This window comes from Plectropomus leopardus, chromosome 24 (assembly GCF_026936395.1).
Source record: "Plectropomus leopardus strain MGB_pleo_1.0 chromosome 24, ASM2693639v1, whole genome shotgun sequence".
NCBI classification, from domain to species: Eukaryota; Metazoa; Chordata; class Actinopteri; order Perciformes; family Serranidae; genus Plectropomus; species Plectropomus leopardus.
In genome coordinates, this window is record NC_142199.1 from 1,651,742 (window position 1) to 1,673,527 (window position 21,786).

Below are 21,786 nucleotides of genomic sequence, written 5' to 3' on the forward strand. Positions count from 1 at the left end.
CCAGAATCAGGAGTAGTGAATGAGTAAAACAAACACAGGACTTTCACCCTGAGGAGAAGATTGTGTCCCACCCAGTCACAAGAAAACATTTGCATTGTACGTTTCTGCAAAACACGTATTTGAAGTTACATTTGTACATTATTACGTAGCTGATATGTTCAACTTTACATTTCAGCAACGCCGTGATTAATGTGTTTTGGTACAAAAACCATTTGATTATGATTAGGAAAAGATCATGCTTTACAATCAGGAATATGTAATTAAAGTATTTAAAGTAAAAGTACCCATTGCAGAAACATCTTTAAAAACAGGCAAAGCACCCCCAAATGTATTAAAGAGTTGAAAGAAAAAATCCAAAAACCCAAAATAGTGATAAGAAGCTTAATCAGAATGAAAAGAAAACACCCAAAAATTCAAAAATTCAAAAAAAGAACCCCAGCCCCTTCTAAAAAACCTCAAAATGATAAAAAAGAAAAAAAAGTCTTTAAAACTCAAAAGTATAAAAACATAGAAAAGACATGCGCCACTATTATAAGGTAACAGAGACAGTTTGCTTTTATTTAATTTACTCTGATTACTAGTATATCCAAGATCAGAGGTCCATAACCTATTTTTTACACCTCTTTAGTTATAGTTTTGTGAAAGAACAACACGAGTTTTCAAACACAAGTGTTTCACTCATAGTGCATACATTGACTAAATAAACCACAGTTTGTGTGTGTGTGTGTGTGTGTGTGTGTGTGTGTGTGTGTGTGTGGGTGTGTGTGTGTTTGTTTTTTACTTTAAGTCTAAACAAAGTGGCATCATGAAAAAAACCTGGCATTTAAAGGGTTAAAATTCTAAAAAAATAATGAATATTTGATATTAATGATTAGGAATTATGTTGGTTAAAACAATAACTCAAACAAAGTAGAAAATCATATTAATGTATAATATTTTTTTGAAAGCTCATTTTGTGCGCAGAGCGATTCGAGCGTGTGTGATATAAAATCAGGCCCTAAAGGGTTAAATGTCGTGTTTTGGTGACTGCAGCGCTGATGCTTTCAGCACAATTACATGAGTGAAAATCTCACTTTGATTCTGGATTATTGTCCATCAGATCACTACTGAGTGTCTACGGGGATTTAACCCCAGCGATTACATCACACCAATTGAGGTTAAAACAGCGAGCATTATGGGACATGTACCTGAAGCCCTCTGCTGGAGAAAGGGAAAACCTCTCATCTAGTGAGACATCTGTCTGCGGCTCAGGGACAACCTTTATCTGTTGCTTTGTTTCTGCAGCATGTTCACTTATGAAGTTATAAAGTCTGCCACGCAGTCAGGACAGACTCAACTACAGAGGACACAACGGTTAGAGTCTGCTCATGCAACAAAATGTGAAACACTGATGTTGTCTTTCTGCCACCTAGCAGGAGAACACACAGAGGTGACGGTGCAGTGTTTGAGCTCTGTTTAAAATGCATTTGTTGGGAATTATTCAGCTTCATTGTGAAATATGATGAGAGACAAACAGAACGATCAGGGTCCTCTGTACATACTGTCATCAAGTTATTATTATTTTCATTTTATTTTACTGCAATGTAACACTTTTACCTGCAACATTTCATTCAGACTGACAGGTATACCAACCACCAAGACATAAAACGACATAAAACACACACAAAAAAACCCCAAAGAGACACAACCAAAACACAAACACACCATAAAGAGAAACAAAATGACCACAAAGAGACACAAAATATACTTTAAAAAGACACAAAACAACCAAAAAAGGCACAAACATATCTTAAAGAGACACAAAACGACCACAAAAAGACAAAAAATATACCCGAAAAAGAGAAAAAACACCAAAAAGACAAATTTACCTTAAAGAGACACAAAACAACCAAAAAACCCTCACAAATATACGTTAAAGAGACACAAAATCACCAAAAACAACAAACAAAACCACAAAAAGAAAACAGCACTAAGAGACACAGTACAAAGACAGGGAAAAGACGTAAGTCAGCAAACAGTCTGTGCTTGTTGCTGCCGAATAGGAGAGGTGGTGGGGCCCTTTGTGCATGTGAGCCCAGGGGCCAAATTTCCCTTGATTGGCTCATGAACACTCATAATGAAAAGAGCCAAAATGTGAAAATCTATGATGATGTAGATGGTGCTTTTCAAGAAAAAACAAGTTTATGTTGGATGCAAATATAAACCCGTGTGTGTGTGTGTGTGTGTGTGTGTGTGTGTGTGTGTGTGTGTGTGTGTGTGTGTGTAATGATGCGTTTTGTCTGAGTGTGTCAGTGTGTGGTATCGAACGAGCACACAGATGGTTGTGTCGGCGAGTGGGGAAAATACATAATTCAGACCGAACAAGGTTGAAGTTTAATTGCAGAGTGACAAACATGAGATGTGACAGAATGAGTCCAATCCTGCACACACACACACACACACACACACACACACACACACACACACACACACACACACCATACAGATGTGCTGCTGAAAAGACTGATGAAAACATGCATTTTTCAACTTACTGACTTACATTTTTATTAATTTATAGAAAGGCAGATCCTGTCACTGGTGGTCTGAAGGTAAGAAAAACCCATACAAAATAATTCTGGATAAGTGGATTAAATAGAAATCATTATCAAGTGTGATGCAGCAGGCAGCAGGGACGTTTCTAGGATCTGAGGTCATTGGGCGCTGAGGTCTAACCTCTGCAGAAAAATAAAAAGGCAATTTTTTTTTAAAGTTTGGATGGCATATTTTCCTTTAAAATATGAAATATTTTCCTTTTTTAGCAATTTTCTTTTTTCTCTTTTTGGTGATTTTTTGGGATTTTTTTTATTTTTTAAACTTGGCAATTTTTCTTTATTTAAGAAGTTTTCTGTGATATTTTTTTGTTACAGATTAGATTTAAAGATAAATTGTTTATTTTCTTTTTCTTAAATCATTTTTTGTTGATTTCGTTTTCTTTAAAAAATGTCGGCAGTTTTAAAGAAAACATGCCTTCCAGACCTGCGCTTCTGCCAAATAAAAAACAGCCCCCCCCCCGCTCCTCTGATATATTAAGAGCGCTCCCTTGTACCTATTCTTTTTTTGGACAGAAAGAAAAGAATGAAAGTTTCTGATTTTGTAAGTCATCTTAAAGTCTGTTTTTATGGAGATATGCAGCCTCTGCTGCTTAATTATTGATATTAATTACTTATAATAATATTTATATTATATTTACTTTAAATCATGAACTGAAGATCCAGCCCAGTCGCCTGAAAGAATGTGATTTTTTTAGTTTATTTTTTAATTTTTTATTAGACATTGCTCCCGGGATAGTGCCACAAAAAGCAGAAAATACAAAATATCTGCAGTTTTCATGTACGATGCCGTCATTTTTGTGGTGGTTTGGTTGGAGGGTCACGTGCTTATTGTGTTTGCACAATGACACTTCAGTCATAACACCCCCGCTGCTCTGAATTATCAATAATTGTCAAGTAAAGTTAAATCCGCACCCCATATCGATCCTCTGGAAGGAAACGGTTCTTTCAAGACAAATTGCAGCTGGTTTGATGTTCAAATTGTTCAGCGGCTATGGAAATCAGAAGCCACTCAGCAGTGAAGCGAGCACCTTTTGCAAACTGTCAGGAGTCAACGGGGTGAAGCTCTGCAGCATATTGAAGCGCAGCACCGGGGGTGAAGGTTAAGGCAACACTCACATGGTGTGTAATTTAGACGAAAGGCCTTCTGCTGATTTTTCCTCCTAATCTCGGGGAAGGGGGATTAGATTTAATCTGTTGCATAGTGACTGTGACATCACCACCGACCCATTTCACAATGCATAATCACAAAGTGCTGCAGCGGTCTGTGGTCTCTGAGCTGCGTGTCTGAGCTGCAGACGACGCTGCAGCCGAGACCTCTACGCCTCTCAAACACAGCCGGGGAGGAAAGTTTTCTGACTGACTGTCACCTCCATCCGAAATATCACTTAAAGTTAGTTTCATATGTAACCTTTTTATTCAGTTTCTAAAAAATATTTTGACATTTTCTATCTTGACTTATGGAACCATGTCTACTTAATTTATTTATATTTTTCTTACATCATGCAACTTTAAGTTTTTGTAACGAGGACAAATGCATGAAACACTGCTTCATATGTAAAATAAAAAGTAGTTGCAATGAATACAGGTTTGTCGGAAAGCGGTAAAATTACATTTCCATTTCAATTTCTTTATTTTGGACTCCAACATTGGGAACACAGCACTGTGGCACTGTAAACAATGGAAGGTTTGGACCCAGAAATAGTTTTTAGAAAGGGTGTTACGTCAGACGTAAAGACCAGTTACGTTTACAGAGGCTATTGACTCTTAAACAACCCTCTGAATTAACTGAAATGCTTGTAGAACCTGAATGAAAAATTCTTGTAAACCATTTTTATAAGTGGTAAAGACAGCAAACATTTACCACACAAATTATTCTTCATCTGAAAAACTTAAAACATGGACTTGAGGTATGTAAGCAAGACTTTTCTACGATTGAAATGCACTTATCGACATCGGGAAAAGTTTCATGGGTCTTCCATTTAATGCAACAGATTGCAAGCGGATCCCCACCAACGGCATACGCTGAGTGGCCAGTCAGACCAGAGGGGAGAATCGAAAGTGGCGGATGAAGAGAGAGAGTAGAGCTGGCATCAGGGTGAGGCTGACCTGACTTGGACCGAGTGCTGTTCCTCTACCAAGCCTTCTTCTGGCTAATGTCCAATCACAGGACAATTAAGTGGATGAGATGTGACTGAGGCTAACTCAGCGACGGGAAATCAGAGACTGATCTGCGTACATCTTCACAGAGATATGGTTAACCCCTAACATCCCAGATCAAGCTGTTGCACTCGATGCGTGGACCTTGTTCAGAGCCGACAGGACACAGGACTCTGGAGCAAATTCAAAAAAATGCACTGCAGGATTTGTATGACGGCATCAGCAGCAACCGGATGGAATTGTCTTAGTAGCTCCTGATCATCAATTGGAGGAGGGTCACCTCCAGATTGGGCGTTGAGACCGTGATCAACATGGATCTCAGTTCCAGGCTGGAGGAGGCTCATAAACAGCTGAAACAGACTCATAGTCAGCTGAGCACAAAGGCTCCTGATGCTATCGAGTTGGTATCCTCCACCAAAGAGCCTGAAGCACCTGCAGCTGTGAGTGCCATGAGTGTTGAGAGCTTGCATGATGTCGAGTTGGTATCCTCCACCAAAGAGCCTGAAGCACCTGCAGCAGTGAGTACAGTAAGTGTTGAGAGCCTGGGTGGGGAAGAAGCTTGTAAACACCTAAAACAGACTCTAAGTCAGGTAAATACAAAGGCCCCCGATGGTTTCGAGTTTTTACCATTCACCTTTAGAGCCTGAAGCACCTGCTGCAGCGACTACAGAGTGTTTGAGCCTCGGTGGGGTCACAACTCATTGAGATGACCAAGAGGACCTCCTCGTTGAAAACGTGCCTATCAGAGCAGAAGAAGACAAAGTGCTTTGCCTCAAGGTTAGCCAGTTACAGAAAGTCATGGAAGACAAAGTCGAAAAGATAAGGAGCCAGAGATCAAGGATTGCCCAGCTTGAGTCTGTTGTGAGGTTTACCGAGAAGCAACTTAAGATCCAACATGAAGAAGCAGCAAAAGTCCTGGAGGGTAAGGACAAAGAATGGATGGAGAGGTTTCAGGAGCTCCAGAACAGGAACCTGGGAGAGAGCAACTGGTGGAGGAGTAAATGTTCAGTCAGGATGTGCCGCTGGTTGTGTGGACATCCAGAGGAGTAGGAGGACTGTGGTTCACCCAACTGTCCGTGGAGAGGAGGACACCCCTTGAATTGCCTCTCCTGGGGTTCCTTTCCATTTTGGCTCATGGGTAGTTTTCCCCGTTTAAAGCAATGTATTCTCATAGAACAGGTCGTAGACAGTCTGTCTGTCCATCTGTCTTTCCGTCTCTCTATCTGTCTGTCTGTCTCTCTATCTATCTGTCTGTCTCTATCTGTCTGTCTGTACGTCTCTTTGTCCGTCTATCTGTCCGTCTGTCTGTCTGTCTGCCATTCTGTATGTTTGTCTGTCTGTCCATCTGTCCCTCTGTCTGTCTGTCTGTCTATCTGTCAATCTGTCCATCTGTCTTATTTGACTTTATTACAGCATTTTAATTTGACAAAAAAATTTACAAAGCAGTGCTTTAAAATGTTATTTAGCTTTGTTTAAACACTTTAATTTAATTTGATCAAAGCAGTGCTTTATTTAACATTATTAAAAGTCCTTTATGTAACATTATTAAAAGTGCTTTATTTAGCATTAACAAAACAAACAAAACAGTTCTTTATTTAACTTTATTATAGCAGTACTTTTGAAAAAAAACATACTTCAACAGTACTTTACAATAATAGTTTTTTTTATTGACATACAGTGCTTTAACTTTATTATAGTACTTTTAGTACTTTTTTAAAAAACTTTATTCTAAGAGTACTTAATTTAACTCACCAACTTAACAGAACTAAATTTAACAGTGAAAATCTGTTATAATTCAACTGAAAAACTGTTGTAATTACAACATTTTTAACTCTCAAGGTTAATTAATAATCAATTAAAACATTAGAAAATGATAATTATATTTCTTCAATTTAAAGTAGCTATTGGCAGGTAAAAAAATCATTTTTTGTCAATGGTCTTACATTTATACAAAAAATGCTACTCATATTTTAGAGGTAACTTCAATAGTAAAGTTTTAATTTTAAGGATTTAATGTTTTGTTTTTAAATTTGTAGGCTACATATTATCAGTAAAGCATAACATATGCATTTGTAAAATGTAATCCGTTTTCTTTCTGTAAACAACTACAGTAATCTGTAAATTCTACAGAGAAATATAATTATTTAAACATATGCTTACTTTAAAATTAACAGTTTTGTTTAGGCCAGTGCTGTAAAAAAATGACTATAAATTAAACATAGTTTTATTGTTTTTCTGTTTAGTTTTATGATTTTACAGCACTTCCCTGTTAATTTTACAGACATTTTTTAAGACACAGAAAAGGCCAAAGTCTGCCTCCATATCTGGTAGATGTAACAACAGGTTTACATTACAACCACAAGTGTTTTAATATGTAACTCTTCCATAACTGCCATGTTCATGTTTCAGCTGGTGGAAAAAATGTTAAACACACGAGCGCTCCCCCTCCTCCTCCTTCACATCAGCCTACATATCGCTGCCTTGTCACCTCCATGGCTGCATCCCGGGATCTGTTTGATGAATCATTCAGAGGACGATGCTTTCTGGCTAATTTGAGTCATGCGTCGTGGCTCTGAGGCCCTGAGCAGTCACGCTGTTCTCATTGGTTAAACATCAGTGAGGGGGGACAGGGAATAAACACAGCAACATGCACTCCAGGCCTCCCGACAAACAAGCTGCTCTGGAGGATAATCAGATTATTTTGGTCTCTGTGGGGCAAAGCTAATAGTGATCTGAGCTGACTGCTCTTTCACACTTACTGTGAGGCATGACATGCTGCTGCAGGATCCAGGGTTTCCTAAAAAGGCTCAGGCTTAGGGCACAGCATGTAAACATTTATCCAAAAACAATTGCAGTGTCATAGTCACGATGATAGTCTTTTGCATTGGTGCCATTTGACTGCAAATGTTTTTTACCTAGACGTCGCTGTGTTTCCTGCCAGGAGAGTGTCACCAAAAACAGTGAGACATCACTTTTAAAAAGTCAAAGTATAGCATGTCCAAAAAATTCTAAGAAGTCATAGTATTGTGTTATATTGTGGGAAAAATTTTGTGTCTGTCATCCTAAAGTCTGCAAAATGTCCTAAAATCTGCAAAATGTGCTAAAATCCTAGAAACGTCCTAAAATCTGCTAAACCTCCTAAAATCCACCAAACATCCTAAAATCCTAGAAAAGTCCTAAAATTCTAGAGATATCTTAAAATCCTGGTAAAATCCTACAAATTTACTAAAATTCTAGAAATGTTCTGAAATCCTAGAAAAATCTGAAACTCCTCGAAATATCCGAAAATCCATTTAACTTCCTAATCCTATATGCCCTAAAATTCTAGAAACATACTAAAATCTAAGAAATGTCTTAAAATCTTAGAAACTTGCTAAAATTCTAGAAACATTCTAAAATCCGCAAAATGTCCTAAAATCTTAGAAATATCCCAACATTTTAGAAGTGCCCTGAAATCCTAGAAAAATCTTAAAATCCTATATATGTACCAAAATCTAAAACGCCCTAATATTTGCTAAATGTGCTAAAATCCTAGTAACACTTCTTAAAAATACCCTAAAATCCTAGAAATCTTCTTAAACCTTGGAAATGTGCTAATATCCTACAAAGCTCCTAAAATCCTAAAAACATGATAAAATTCTAGAAATGTCCTATAATCTCAGAAGTGCCAAACCAAAAATGTATGGCGCTAATGGCCTCCTGTCATTTTACAAAAGTGGTCCCCAAGCAAAGCAGGCATGCTTGCCATAAATTATGCTGATTTTAGCGAATTTCTAATTTGATTTAATAAAGTCGAGAAACGACATTTTGACTTTGGTTCTGTTTTTTTTTTTTTTTTGGTGGATTTTTTTTTTTTGATGGCACTAATGGTCTTCTATACCTCGGTCCTGCAGGCGGAGAGGAGTGGCGCCGCGGGCTCAGCCTACTGAGGGGCGGCCCGGTGCAGCTGGTGTTGTGCTGATGACGCGGGACCAGGTGGAGGGCAATCTGCTTATAGAGGAAGACGGCAGGGAGGAGGAGGAGGAGGAGGCAGAAATATTCAGCGGCGTCAGTGAACGCAACACTCCGCCCTCAGCACGCCAATAGTCACCCGCTCCGACATCGGCTCCTCCACAGGGAGTTCACGCGGACTACCGGCTGCATCCAGCCAGTCCACGTCCCGGTGTGGGTCGGTGCTCTAGGAATCTCTCTGCAGGAGGATTAAAAACACCTGAGACGGATCTCCTCGCGATCTGTTGACTTGAGGTAAGACGGATTTTCTAATCTGAGGCTGACGCTCGTGCACAGGTGTGCCGCCGTAAATTAAAAGTTTAGAAAAATTCGTCCACAATTACTAAAAAAAAAGCAGGTAAATAAAATGATAACAATTAAGCCCTTTGCAGCTATGTTAATTATTTTATAAATTACTTTGATTAATCAGAAAATTATTTGAAGATGCCAAAACATATCACGATTGTGTGATGTGCTTTGAAATGTGTCCAGAATAAATTTTTCTTTGCTCAAATATCAAAGAAAGCAAATAAATGCTTTAAATGCCTTGAATGGTTTATTAAAAACAACAAAAAACCTAACTGAACACAACTTTCTGCAAAGTGTGGATATGTTATATTTGTATGTATAGTGATGTTGCAGATATGATTACAGCATGCTGTGGTTAGGTTTAGACAAAAAACTCTTGGTTATTGTTAGACAAAGACTGTGTTTTGGCAGCTGGAAAATCTGACATGTTTTATACAGACTTCTTTCATAAGTATTTAAACCTTTAAACTCTGAGTAAATAGATGTGGTTTCTTTAATAAAAAATGTGGCTAAAAAGGCAATGAACAACTTGGTGAGAAATGTTCCACAAAGCAAGGTATATGAATAATATCCAGAAAATTATATTTATGATGAGAAGATTAAGATATTTGAATTATTTTACAGAATTAATTTTTTTCTTATTATTTTATCCAGTCATTTCTATTCTTGTAAACATTTAATTTTTGAAATAAATCAAGGAAATTTGCAATTGTTGTTTTTTTTTTAAAAAAATAGAAAACTAATTTAATTTAGTGCCAAAAAGAGCACCAGTGAGCGTCAGATGTGCCCAAAATACATTTTAACCAAGCTCAAAGAATAATAATAATATATAATATAATAATTATTTTAATTTTTATTATATCATTATATGTTTCTAGAATTATTCTATTTATTATACTTTTAACAGTTTTTTTCTTCTTTCTGGTTTTGTTTGTTTCTGTGTTAATTTTTCATGTTGTTTTTTTTTCTTTTTGGGTCATTTCTTCTCATGTTGCTCATTGTCTTTTTCTCATGTTTTTTGAAAGAAGTCATGTCAATTTGCAGTTGTTTTTAGGTCAATTAGAAAATGTGGTGTGGAAAATGCCCAAAATAATTAGTAGTAATTTAGTAGAAATTAGTAGATGTAGGAAAAATGTATATTATAATTTTCCTAACTAGATATTTAAAATTATTTTTACAGAATTACTATTATTATTTTTAAGCATTTTTTCAGGAATTTCCTTTTTTTTAAATTATTATTAAAAAAAAGAAAAAAAAAAGGTGACCGGTACCAAAGAAAACACCCGCGTTTGGTGGCTAAAAAGCAACATAAAAAACAGCAGCGGGTTGCTAGAAAACACCCACGTTTGGTGGTTTAAAAGCTGCATGACAAACAGCCTCGGCCCTCTAAAATCCCCCTTCCTCTCCACCATCTCGGTGCTGCTGCATTTCAGTGGGATTGAAAGCGAGCAGCTTCAGGATTAAACACGTGGGTCAAACTTCACATGCCTTTATTTTTACAAAACATTGTCTTCTTTGAGTGCGGTGATATTTTGGGGGCTTTACTCCAGCATGCAGACGCCCAGCTGTGCGAAAAGAACCACCTTGCAACAGCCTTGTGTTCAACTTAAGGTGTGCAAACTCTGAAAGGTCAGAGGTCATCTCGTTGCCTTAAATTTGTACTCTGAGATGAACTCCAGACCGAGTTCAGAATCAGACGTGCAGCAAAATCTCAGCAGCAACCCAAAACTCACATTTCACGATTCTCGTCTGCAGTGCTGGAATGTAACTAAGTACATTTACTTGAGTACTGGTTAAGGTAAACTTGAGGTATTTGTACTTTATCTGAGTATTTTCTTTTCATGCCAATTTACACTTTTACCCCGCTACATTTCAGAGGGAAATATTGAACTTTTTTATTTCACTACATTTGCCTGACAGTTAAGTTACTTTACAAATTAAGAATTTTGCATCAAAACATAACAAGAGTTTATTTGAATTTGAATACTTCTTCTAGCACTGCTCTACTGATACAGATATTTACCAAACTGAAAACAAAAGAGCTGCAACAGAAAACATATCTTTTTTCGTCTGGCACGCTGTAAGAGTGGTGTGATTCACACACAAAAGGCAAAGAGCAACTTTGTTAAAAGAAAAAAAAAAAAAAGTTCCACAACTTGCAAGAAATTCATAGATTTCGGAAATTGTTTAATTTTCAAGTAATTCCCTTGCATTTTTCCATTGAATATTTCTTGGTTATTACAAAGGGTTAATCCGCAGCTAAACAGTGTTGATAAAATAAAGCCGTGATTTTCAGCAGTTTTTGCTCAGATGCTTTGAATCTGAACTGATGATACCCTAAAATAAAACGTAAAGTATTTTTAGTGCTCGTGTTTGTTCCCTCTGAACTTTTAATGTGAAACTCCAGAAGCAGGACTTGAATTAGCCGGCATTTGTCACAGTGACGAGTGAGTTTTCTGCTGTTCTGTGCTGTTTAACATTATTAGCTGTGTGCAGGACTTCCTGTCTGCCGAGCACTGGAGTGGAAAATCCATTTAAACATTTACATTTCGTACAGTATGGCTCATCATTTGTCGTATGACCTTTAGCATGTTCATGATATGAGCGTCCCACACAGAGCTCCAGGCCTGTCAGCGCAGCTAAAGATAATTAAGTTAACATCACGTTAAAGGTCAAACATGAGACCCAGAAGACTGAAGCTTTTCAGTTGTTGTTCTGCAGCCTGAAAGCTCAGATGCATTGGATCTGAACTGATGACATCCCAGAATAAAACTCCGAAAAGTAGCTTTTTGGTGCACGTGTTTGTTCCCTTTGAGCTTTTAATGTGAAACTACAGAAGCACGACTTAAATGATAATAATAATTATTTATTATTTATATTATTTATTTTTTTATTTTATTATTTTGAGGGGTTTGGGGTTTTTTCTATTTGTTTAGTTTTGATGGTGAGTTTTTTTTTCTATTTTTAAAATTTCAAGGGTTTTTTTTTTTGGGGGGAGGGGTAAAAAAATGGGGAAATTATTAACATATAAATTACTTTTTTTTTTTGCAAATTTCAAAAAATTGGGAAAAGGTGACAAGTAAATGACCTGAAAATTAGTGTAAATGAGTTTTTGTTTAGCATATTTTTTGGCAGTTTTTTTCAGGTCATTTCCTCTTTTTTTATTTTCTGTTGACTTTTTTTTTTCAATTCAGTTTTCAGGCTGTATTATTTTTCTCACTCATTTAATTTCTAGTGAAGTTAGAGAAGAAATCATTGTTTCATTTAATCTTTATTCAGTCTCGGTGGATCACTTAGAGCAGGCCGTCGTTTGCAATGATGTTGAGAAAAATGCATCACACGAAAATAAAAAGTAAAAGCGCACAACAAGAAGAGTAATAAAATAATCTCACCAACTAAAAGCAATTTAGAAAATACAGTTAAAATAAATTACAATAAAATAAAAATGATAAAACAAAATAAAATAAAGCCAATCTGGTCATGTTTCAGCCAGATCTACATGATTTTGGGTTGGAGACACAGCTGCAGAAATGCCTCTTGGTGAGGAATTGACCGTTGCTTGTTTGGAAATAAACACGTGTATGTTAATGACTTTAAAAGTCATTAGTGCTGGTTGTTTCTTCGTGTTCCTGATATGATATATGTGTGTTAATGAGTAACACACAGGCAGGATTATATAATGCTGCCGCTGCTGTTTATGACAAGCAAAGCTCGGCTGGCGACTGTGTGTGTGTGTGTGTGTGTGATTGAGTGCATGTGACTCCCTGTGGATCGAATGCTGTCTGCTCAGATCTGTGTTTCCTGTCTGTGTGCTGCCTGAGGCTCTGTGTGTGTGTGTGTGTCTGTGTGTGTATGAGATGGGTGGATGCTCTCTGTCGTGGAGCTGCAGAGTGGCGTTCATCCTTCAGATAAGTCTTATCGCTGCTGATCTGCACATGACGGTTGAAGTTGTGGCCACAAAGTCCAGCAGTGAGTGTGACAGAGGCATTTATTTGTGAAGTTCTCAACTCAACTACTGCACTTAAGTAGAAATGTGAGGTACTTGTACTGTACTTTCAGTGTTTTCTTTTCATGCCGCTTTATCCTACATTTCTGAGGGAAATATTGTACTTTCCTCTTCATTACATTAATCTGAACGCTTTAGTAACTTTATCAATTAAGATTTTTGCATCAAAACAATAGAGCTGGGGTGTGGAGTGGCTCAGTGGATAAAGCATGTCATCCCCTCTCTCCCCCTTTCACACTAGCAATCTCCTGTCCTATCTACTAAAGGCAAAAAATGCCAAAAAAAATCTTTAAAAAAAAAGAAGTTTATAAAATATGATGTTTTGTAATATATTAAATTACCAAAACAGCTGCAATTTGACAACTGTTTTTCCTTAAAAAATAAATAAACAAAATTTTTACTTAAAAAAATGAATATTTTTTTTTAAAAAAGCTCTACTTTTTTGATCAGTCAAAATTTTTATGTTTGAGTTGGGGGTGGGGGGAGTCTCTATAAATGATTTTAGATTTTTTTTTTAACCCAGTTTTTTCATTTCATTTCTTTTCCATATTTTTCAAATATTTTTTATTTATTAAAAATAATTTTAAGTTTGAGGTTTTTTTGTCTCTTAAAACTTAATTCTAAGGGTACTATAAAAATAAAAAATAAAATAAAAAAACAGCCCAAAACACAAAATCATCACAAAAAAGGAAGAAAAACTCCACAAAATCCTTAAAATAATATAAAAAAAAACACCCACAAAACTATTGGTTATTGGTTATGAATTAAAAAAAAAAAACTTTTTCTGAACTAGAACCTCAAGTATTTGGAAAAGTCCTGCATTGAAAATATTACTGAAGTAAAACCAACTCAAAATTATAAAGAAAATAAGACCAAAAGCCTAAATCCCTCAACACTGTTTAAAAAAAGAAAGAAAAAATTAAATGTTTATCAAAATAGTTTGCAATTAATTTTATGTCTATCAACCTTTAAGAAAAATTAAAGATAAAAAAAGCGCTCAAAAAGTCCTGCCTTAAAAGTTTTGAAACTAGATATAAAATAATTAGATAATAATAATTAGAATAATTAGAAATAACAACCCACACTATTTTTTTTTAAATAAAACATCAAAAAAACTTACAAAAAATATACAAAACAGAAGATAAAGAAAAAAACACCCAAAACCTCTCAACACTGTCTGAATATATATATATTTATATATATTTATATATATATATATATATAATTAATGTTGATCAAAATGCATTTAATTTCTTGTTGATCAACCTTAAAGCAAATAAAAAAAGACCCAAAACCAACTGAAGTAAATGTGAGTGAGTATAATCAGGGAAATATACTCAAAGTTTTAGTGCAACAACATCTTAAAAAACAAACAAAATACCCAGTAAACTCAAACACAAATTCAGCATGTTTCAAATGGTCTTTTCAGTTTAGTATAAAATGTTTTGTGCTGCTGTCAGTCTGACGGACTGAAAGCATAAATTAATTTGGCTGAATGTCGCAGAGATCTGCAGATTTCATGTTTTAGGTTCAGTTTAGTGTCTCTGTGAAGCCTCCTCTGCTGTCCGTGTGTTGGGACTTAATTAGAGTCTTTGTTGTTAAAGGTCGCAGCGTCGCCTGTGGGGACGCCAGTGTTTTTAAAAAATCTTATCTCTCATGGTAAATAGCTTTTGAAATGTCTGTGCTCTCAGGGTGAATATCTCATTTATTTCGGAGCCCTGACAACCTTTAAATTCTCACAACCCGTCATGTTAATTAGAGTCTGCGGCCACAGCTCCCCAGAAAAAAAAGAAAATAATACAAATGATTGTTTTAAAGCTCACACTCTGACATCAGCGCAGCACATTTAAAATCTTTAAAACATTTTTTTCTTGAAATATTTATATGTCGTCATCACAGCGTGTCCTGATGATCTCTTAGCAGTTATTTTAGGTGTCTTAGTGGTAGTTTTGCATCTCTTTGCTGTGGTTTTGTGTCTCTTTGTGGTGATTTTGCATCTCTTTGAGGTGGTTTTGCATCTATTTGTGGTGGTTTCGTGTCTTTTTGTAGTTGTTTTGTATCTGTTTGTGGTGTTTTTTTGTCTTTTTGTAGCTGTTTTGCATCTCTTAGTGGTCATTCTGCATCTCTTTGAAGTGGTTTTGCATCGCTTTGTGGCAGTTTTGAGTCTCTTAGTTATCTTTTTATCATAGTTTATCATGTTTTAATAGTTATTTTGCGTCTCTTTGTGGTTATTTTGCATCGTTTATTGGTAATTTTGCATCTCCTTGTGGTGGTCTTGAGTCTCTTTGTGGTGAATAAAAAATGTGTGCACATCCAACCGATGCTGAAACAGCTTTTAAAGGACTAATCATCCTCCACAGGTGTAAAATAAAGAGGTGACCCGTTGAAGATGATGTCATTTTCCCTGCAGGTCAATGAGGCACTCACATCATGATTAATTTCCATATTCCAAATCTCACAGACTTGTGTGGACTTCCTGTTGTGAGTCGGCCTTTGCTTGTATAGATTTACCTGTCAGAAACCTCTCCAACAGGACCTTGCTGCTTTGAAGCAGCGCTGGAGGGGGGGTTAGGGGTGCTGAATTGATCAGCTGCTGGTTGTCATGGCAACAGGTAAAGCGTTGCGCTGTGAGGATCTGATAGCGAGGGACCTTTGAAGGAATGTGTGTGGAAGTGTGTGTGGCATTTCTTTATTAACATTTATTTATATATATGTGTGTGTGTGTGTGTGTGTGTGTGTGTGTGTGTGTGTGTGTGTAAAAATCAATTGTTAATTTTGAATTTTGAAGCTTTCACATTAACACATTAAAAGAATTAAAACCTCTTGTGGACATAAAATTGGCCAGGTTTGGGATAAAATGCTCCAATGCACATTCAACTGGAGGTTGTAATTTTTTTATTCATTTTTTTTTTTTTGCAATATTATAGTAATAGACGGTCAGTAACACTCAAACAGGACACAAGAGATTTTGAGTTTTCACACTTCACACTTAGCTTTTCTTAGCTTTTTTTTTTTTTTTTTGCCTTTCACCATGAGGTGCAGACAGTGATACGGTGTGACATAATAACTACAATAATGTCCAATAATTCTTAAACCTTTTAATGCCTTCAATATATTTTATTTGATATATTGTTTTAAAACAAAAGTCAGCAGAAAATACAGTAAAAGACCATCAAATCAAAAATGACATATCACAGTTTTATATTTTTAATACATTGAATAACTGTATATCAAAAAACAGAACAAATAGCAGCAATGAAAGCCCATAAAAAACATATTCAGTAAAGACATTGACTAACCATATTTACAGTCCTAATATGTAGGAAACACATGATTTTACTGTGAAAATTATTTTTAAAAAGAAATGCAAAATTGATGGGAAAATACTGTCATGCCCAAAGCACATAATTATCCTAAAATTTATATTTATTTTTCTGTAAAATTTACAGATTTTGCTGATGTGCACATTTTAAATTTACAATTTAAAACGGTTTAATCATTTAACAAAACATACCTTCATTTCTGCAGAAATTAGCTGTTAAATGAATGTCAATGTCAATGAATGTATTTGTTGTAAATATTTATGATGGAGATGGTGTTGTGTGGTCGACTCCTTCGGTCTGTTGGGATCAGCTGGGCCTCCTCTTTAATCCGACGCTCCTGCAGGAGATTATTCTGTGTGATTGTTGTGTTGGCGCTCGAGGATCGGCTGCTGCTCGTCCGTCGGTTCAGCTGTCATGAGAGCGCAAACCTCCTTCATGTGACCTCATTGCTCAGAGTCTGTGTGTTTCTGTGGGTAGGAGATTTTTTTGTTTTACGTCTTACGAACCTCAAACTCAGCCGACACTCGAGCAGCTGGACGATAAAAAAAAACAAAAAAAGAAACCCCCTCTAATCCAGAGACACGAGACCTGCTTTGATTCGGGGACACGTTTCCAAATGACAAGAGGCCAGAGGCCAGGGGCCAGTTGCAGCAGGCCCAGATGTGGATTTCAGGACATTTTTAGGATTTTCTGACATTTTTAGGATTTTAGGAAGTTTCTCAGATTTTAGGTCTTTTAGAAAATTTGAAGGATTTTAGGAAATTTGAAGGATTTTAGAGCTTTTTTTTCAGGATTTTAGGAAGTTTCTCAGATTTTAGGATTTGGGGATAGGATTTTAGGACCTTTAGAAAATTTGAAGGATATTAGGACATTTTTAGGATTTTAGGGTGTTTCTTGGACTTTAGGAGATTTTTTAGGATTTTAGTACATTTGGAGGATTTAAGGACCTTTCTTGGATTTTTAGATCATTTAGCACATTCATAGGATTTTAGGACATTTGTAGGATTTCAGAACAGTTCCCAGATTTATGTCATTTATGACATTTGTTTGATTTCAGAACATTACAAGGATTTTAGGACATTTGTAGGATTTCAGGATAATAGAGTCTTAGGACCTCTGTCGGGGCTGTTGGGGATCCTGTACTGGCACTTTTTTTGATCAACAAGCTCCATTTTGATGCTGTTTTATGCACTCTGACACTTTATGTTAACGTACATAAACAGTTCACTGTGTGAGTCACTCACTGTTATTGTGAATAAGAAAATGTTTGGGGGGCCACCCAGCATTGGGGGCCATATTTTCTCCCTTGGGCCTTTGTTGAATATCACTGCTCTAATCCTTTACTTGAGATCGAGAGCAGCACAAACACTGAACAGAAAAGTTCGAAGGGTCCAAATTAAAATGCTGCTGATCTTTTTGCAGATCTTTTTTTTATTTTTTAATTTAGTCTCCTGAGGTCCAGTCTCAGGATTGGCTCCTGCTGCAGGGACTCAGCTTGTCCTTTTTATAGCTGCAGGTGTGCCGTCTCTGCTGGTGCCGCCACAGAGTCCGTCCCCGCACTGAAGACAGAGATGTTTTGCGGAGGTTGGAGTTAAATTAAGACCCTGGTTCTCTGGGTCAATATGAGACTAAAAGGGTTTCGATGTTCTTCCGTGAAAAGTTTCTGCAGTTGAAAAAAAACATGTCTGTTCTGGCTGAATGAATCCTGTGTTTAACCCTTTTAAACCTGGAGCGACCACATTTCTGGTGCTAATTTCAAACGCCTCTTTCAAGTATTTCAACCTTTAAACCCAGACCAAATTGGTGCGATATCTCTAAAAAAAAAAAAAGGAAAAGTGGCAAAGAGCAATTTGGTAAGAAATGTTCCACAAATTGCAAGAAATTAGTAAATCTGGAAAATGAAATGTCAAGGGAGAAAAGAAAAACTATGAATGAAGAGCCAAACCATGATGTTTTTTTTTCTTGAAACCTAAGCACCTGCTTTTGTGTTTTTTTAGCCACCTAAAAAGAAAAGAAAAAAAAAACTATTTAAATATTTTCACTGTTTTCTGTTCTCTGTTTTTGATTTCAGGCGGGGAAATTAAGCTGTTATATCGCTATGATTTTGGAAAGTGCATTTTGTGTGCAGAGTGATATGAGTGTGAGTTTATCACACCGCACAAAAAAACATATATAAAAAATAATGTTGCTGCTAATCATTGACATATGCCAGGCTGTGATAATAATAAAAATCACATAATAATAGATTTTTTAAAAATCTAAAAACATAATGGCATCATGACAAAAAAAAAAAAAATTAATGACATTTGAAGGGTTGAAATTCTGAAAATAAATATTTGATTTTTATAATTCGGAATGATGTTGGTTAAAAAAAAGAAATCTTTAAAAGTAGAAAATAATATTAATGTATATTATTTTTGCAGCTTGTTTTTGAAAAGCACAGTTTGCGTTGCAGATAAGCTCCTCTTACAACCACACTTCAAAAACATCTGAGCCAGCCTGTAAGAAGGGAGCTGATGCCTGATAAACCAGACAGAAAGGTTAAAATAACTTAAAAACACAACATAAAGCCACTTGTATGATCCTTTCGTGTCGGTCTGACCTCACATGCCTCATATGCTCGCTGGGTTCAGTGGACTAAGCTGATTAGAGTAATGAGCTTTCAGCAAAATCTTTAGAGCCCAAAGATCTGTGTGTCATGGTCGACTATGACTGCAGGTGGACGACTCTGCCGCTAAACACAGAGTCACAAAAGCAATATCAGACTGAACAAACTGCTATTTATTTAATACATCTGTCCTTATGTTTTGAACCAATACCCTAGTCTACAGAATATATATTTTTATTTTATTTTATTTTATTTTATTTTATTTTATTTTATTTTATTTTATTTTATTTTATTTTATTTTATTTTATTGTGTTTGTGTTGAATAAATAAATAAATAAAATCTGTCCAACCTGACTGCTTGATGCATATTAAAATGCGGTCTAATTGATATTGAAATCAGCATGTATTATTTAACATTCATATTTATCGCATTCATTTTCAATCAATATGCACTTTATTTAACTAAATATGTTTTAATTATCATTGTTTTTTTTTCAGACTTAAACTTGTGTTTATGTTGTTTATTGTTTACAGGGGGAAAGTTGCAGGATGCTGTGGCTGCTGTTCTGTCTGCTTCCTGTGGTGGGCGGCAGCAGAGTCGTCGCCCAGGACATCGATCAGAAAGACAAACACAGCCACGGTGAGTAGGGGACATTTTCTGTCTTTTTCAGTGCCAGAAAATGGACAAAAAATCACAAAACTTCTATAAATATGTGCACAAAATCAAGCTTCTGCAAAAGTTTTTTCTGGTTAAATGTGACCTGATCTTCTGAGCTCAGGTCATGTTTTTAATAAGTTCTCATGAGGCTTTAAAGCAAAACCAAACTTCAGCTGCGCTCAACTCCAAAGCTATTAAATACCAATTTCACTGACAATAATAATAATTATTGTCATTATTTGTTGTTGTTATTGTTGTTATTATTATTGTATATTATGACAATTTTGTAGACATTACCTTACATTGATCCCTAAAATAAATAAATGTGGTATTCGGTAAAAAGTCCCCTGAAATGGTATTATGGGAAAAAAAATCCCTGAAATAATTTTTTAAAAAATGGCAATGAGAATAAAATTCTCACTGAAATAAAAAAAATGTTAAGAAAAAGTTAAAGTCAAGAAAATACAAGGAAATAATAATAATAATCCTTGAAATAAATAAATTTAGCATAAAATTAAAAGTCTACTGAAATGAAGACTGAAAATATATGAATTTGAAATTATGGGTGAAAAAAATCCCTGAAATAAATAAATGTGGAGTTATGGAATATATAGTTCTCTGGAGTATGGAATTATCCATAAAGTAGATATGGGAAATAAAAGTTATTTGAAATAAATAATGTGTCATTTGGGCAGAAAAAAAAATTATTGAAATGAATAAACATGGCATTAGGAAAAAAAATTCCCTGAAACAAATAGATTAGGAAATTAATGAAAAAAGCTCCCTGAATTTAAAAAAAGAGGCATTAAGGATTAAATTTTTACCAAATAATTAATTGTGGAGTTAATAAAATGTTCCTGAAAGAAAAAACTGTGTAGTTAGGAAATAAAAGTTCCTTGAAATAAATAAATATAGTATTAAATTAAAAATCACCTTAAATAAATAAATTTGGATATTATAGGTGATATAGAATAATATGTATTGTAATAATATAAACTGTAAAAACACACACACACACACAAAAATGTAATAATATGTAATAATATGTAATATGTAATAATATGTATTGTGTTATATTGTATTATACTAATTATATTATGTTATTTTTTTTTATTTCCCACATTTGCCAAGGGACTTGAAATTTAATGCACAATACAATTTTATTTCTTATCTCCACAATTATTTCTTTCAGTGAAAATGAAATTCTCAATGCCAAATTTTTTAAAAATATATTATTATATTGTATTGTATTATATAATTTTTATGTTATGTTATGTTATGTTATGTTATGTTATGTTATGTTATGTTATGTTATGTTATGTTATGTTATGTTATGTTATGTTATGTTATGTTATGTTATGTTATGTTATGTTATGTTATGTTATGTTATGTTATGTTATGTTATGTTATGTTATGTTATGTTATGTTATGTTATGTTATGTTATGTTATGTTTATGTTTATGTTTATGTTTATGTTATGTTATGTTATGTTATGTTATGTTATGTTATGTTATGTTAATGTAGTTTTTGGGTCAGTCCAAACTTTGTGTGACCTTTGACAGCAGCTACAAGCAGCAGCTCCGTTTGATGATAACGTGTCTGCCTTTTTATTTCTGCTCAGCTGAACGTGTTGGCAGCTCGTCGATGCCTCAGCGGGGGGCATCGACGAGCTCAGAGCGTCGCTGACTGTGAGTTTCTCCTCAATTATAACCATCTCTGAGCTGCACGAACACTCTCCGATCATGAATGTACGAGAAAATCCAAAATAATTAATAAAGTGTCAGTTATGTTTCTGTGGTTTGTGAGCCACAAGTTGCAAAAGTTGCAATAATTTAAATAGCAACATCAGGCCTACCCAGGTCAGGAAATCAAAACTTAATTATTCGATTAATCAGATTTTACTGATATTTATATATTTATAGTTTTTTTTCAGCTTGAAATTTGACTGATTTAATTGAATTTCAAAATGTGGAATCAGGAAATAAAATACATTTCAAATACATTAATGTGTATTCCAGAAAAAAAGGTCCCTGAAATAAATACATGTGGAATTAGGAAATGAAAGTAATTGGAAAAAAAGAATAATTGCTCAAATAAAATAAATGATATTACAAGGAGAATTTAGAACAAATAAATTTAGATGC

General features: G+C 35.1%; 1 protein-coding gene across 1 annotated transcript in view; it reads left to right on the forward strand.

Moving 5' to 3' along the window:
• The window catches only part of crfa4 (cytokine receptor family, class I receptor 4), a 46,600-nt gene that overhangs the window by 8,523 nt on the left and 16,291 nt on the right, over positions 1–21,786 (forward strand). The window contains exons 4-5 of the mRNA XM_088074672.1: positions 8,642–8,993; positions 19,519–19,624. Coding sequence (XP_087930798.1) covers positions 19,534–19,624 — 91 coding nt within the window. The 5' untranslated portion in view covers positions 8,642–8,993; positions 19,519–19,533. The remainder of the gene's footprint in view (positions 1–8,641; positions 8,994–19,518; positions 19,625–21,786) is intronic.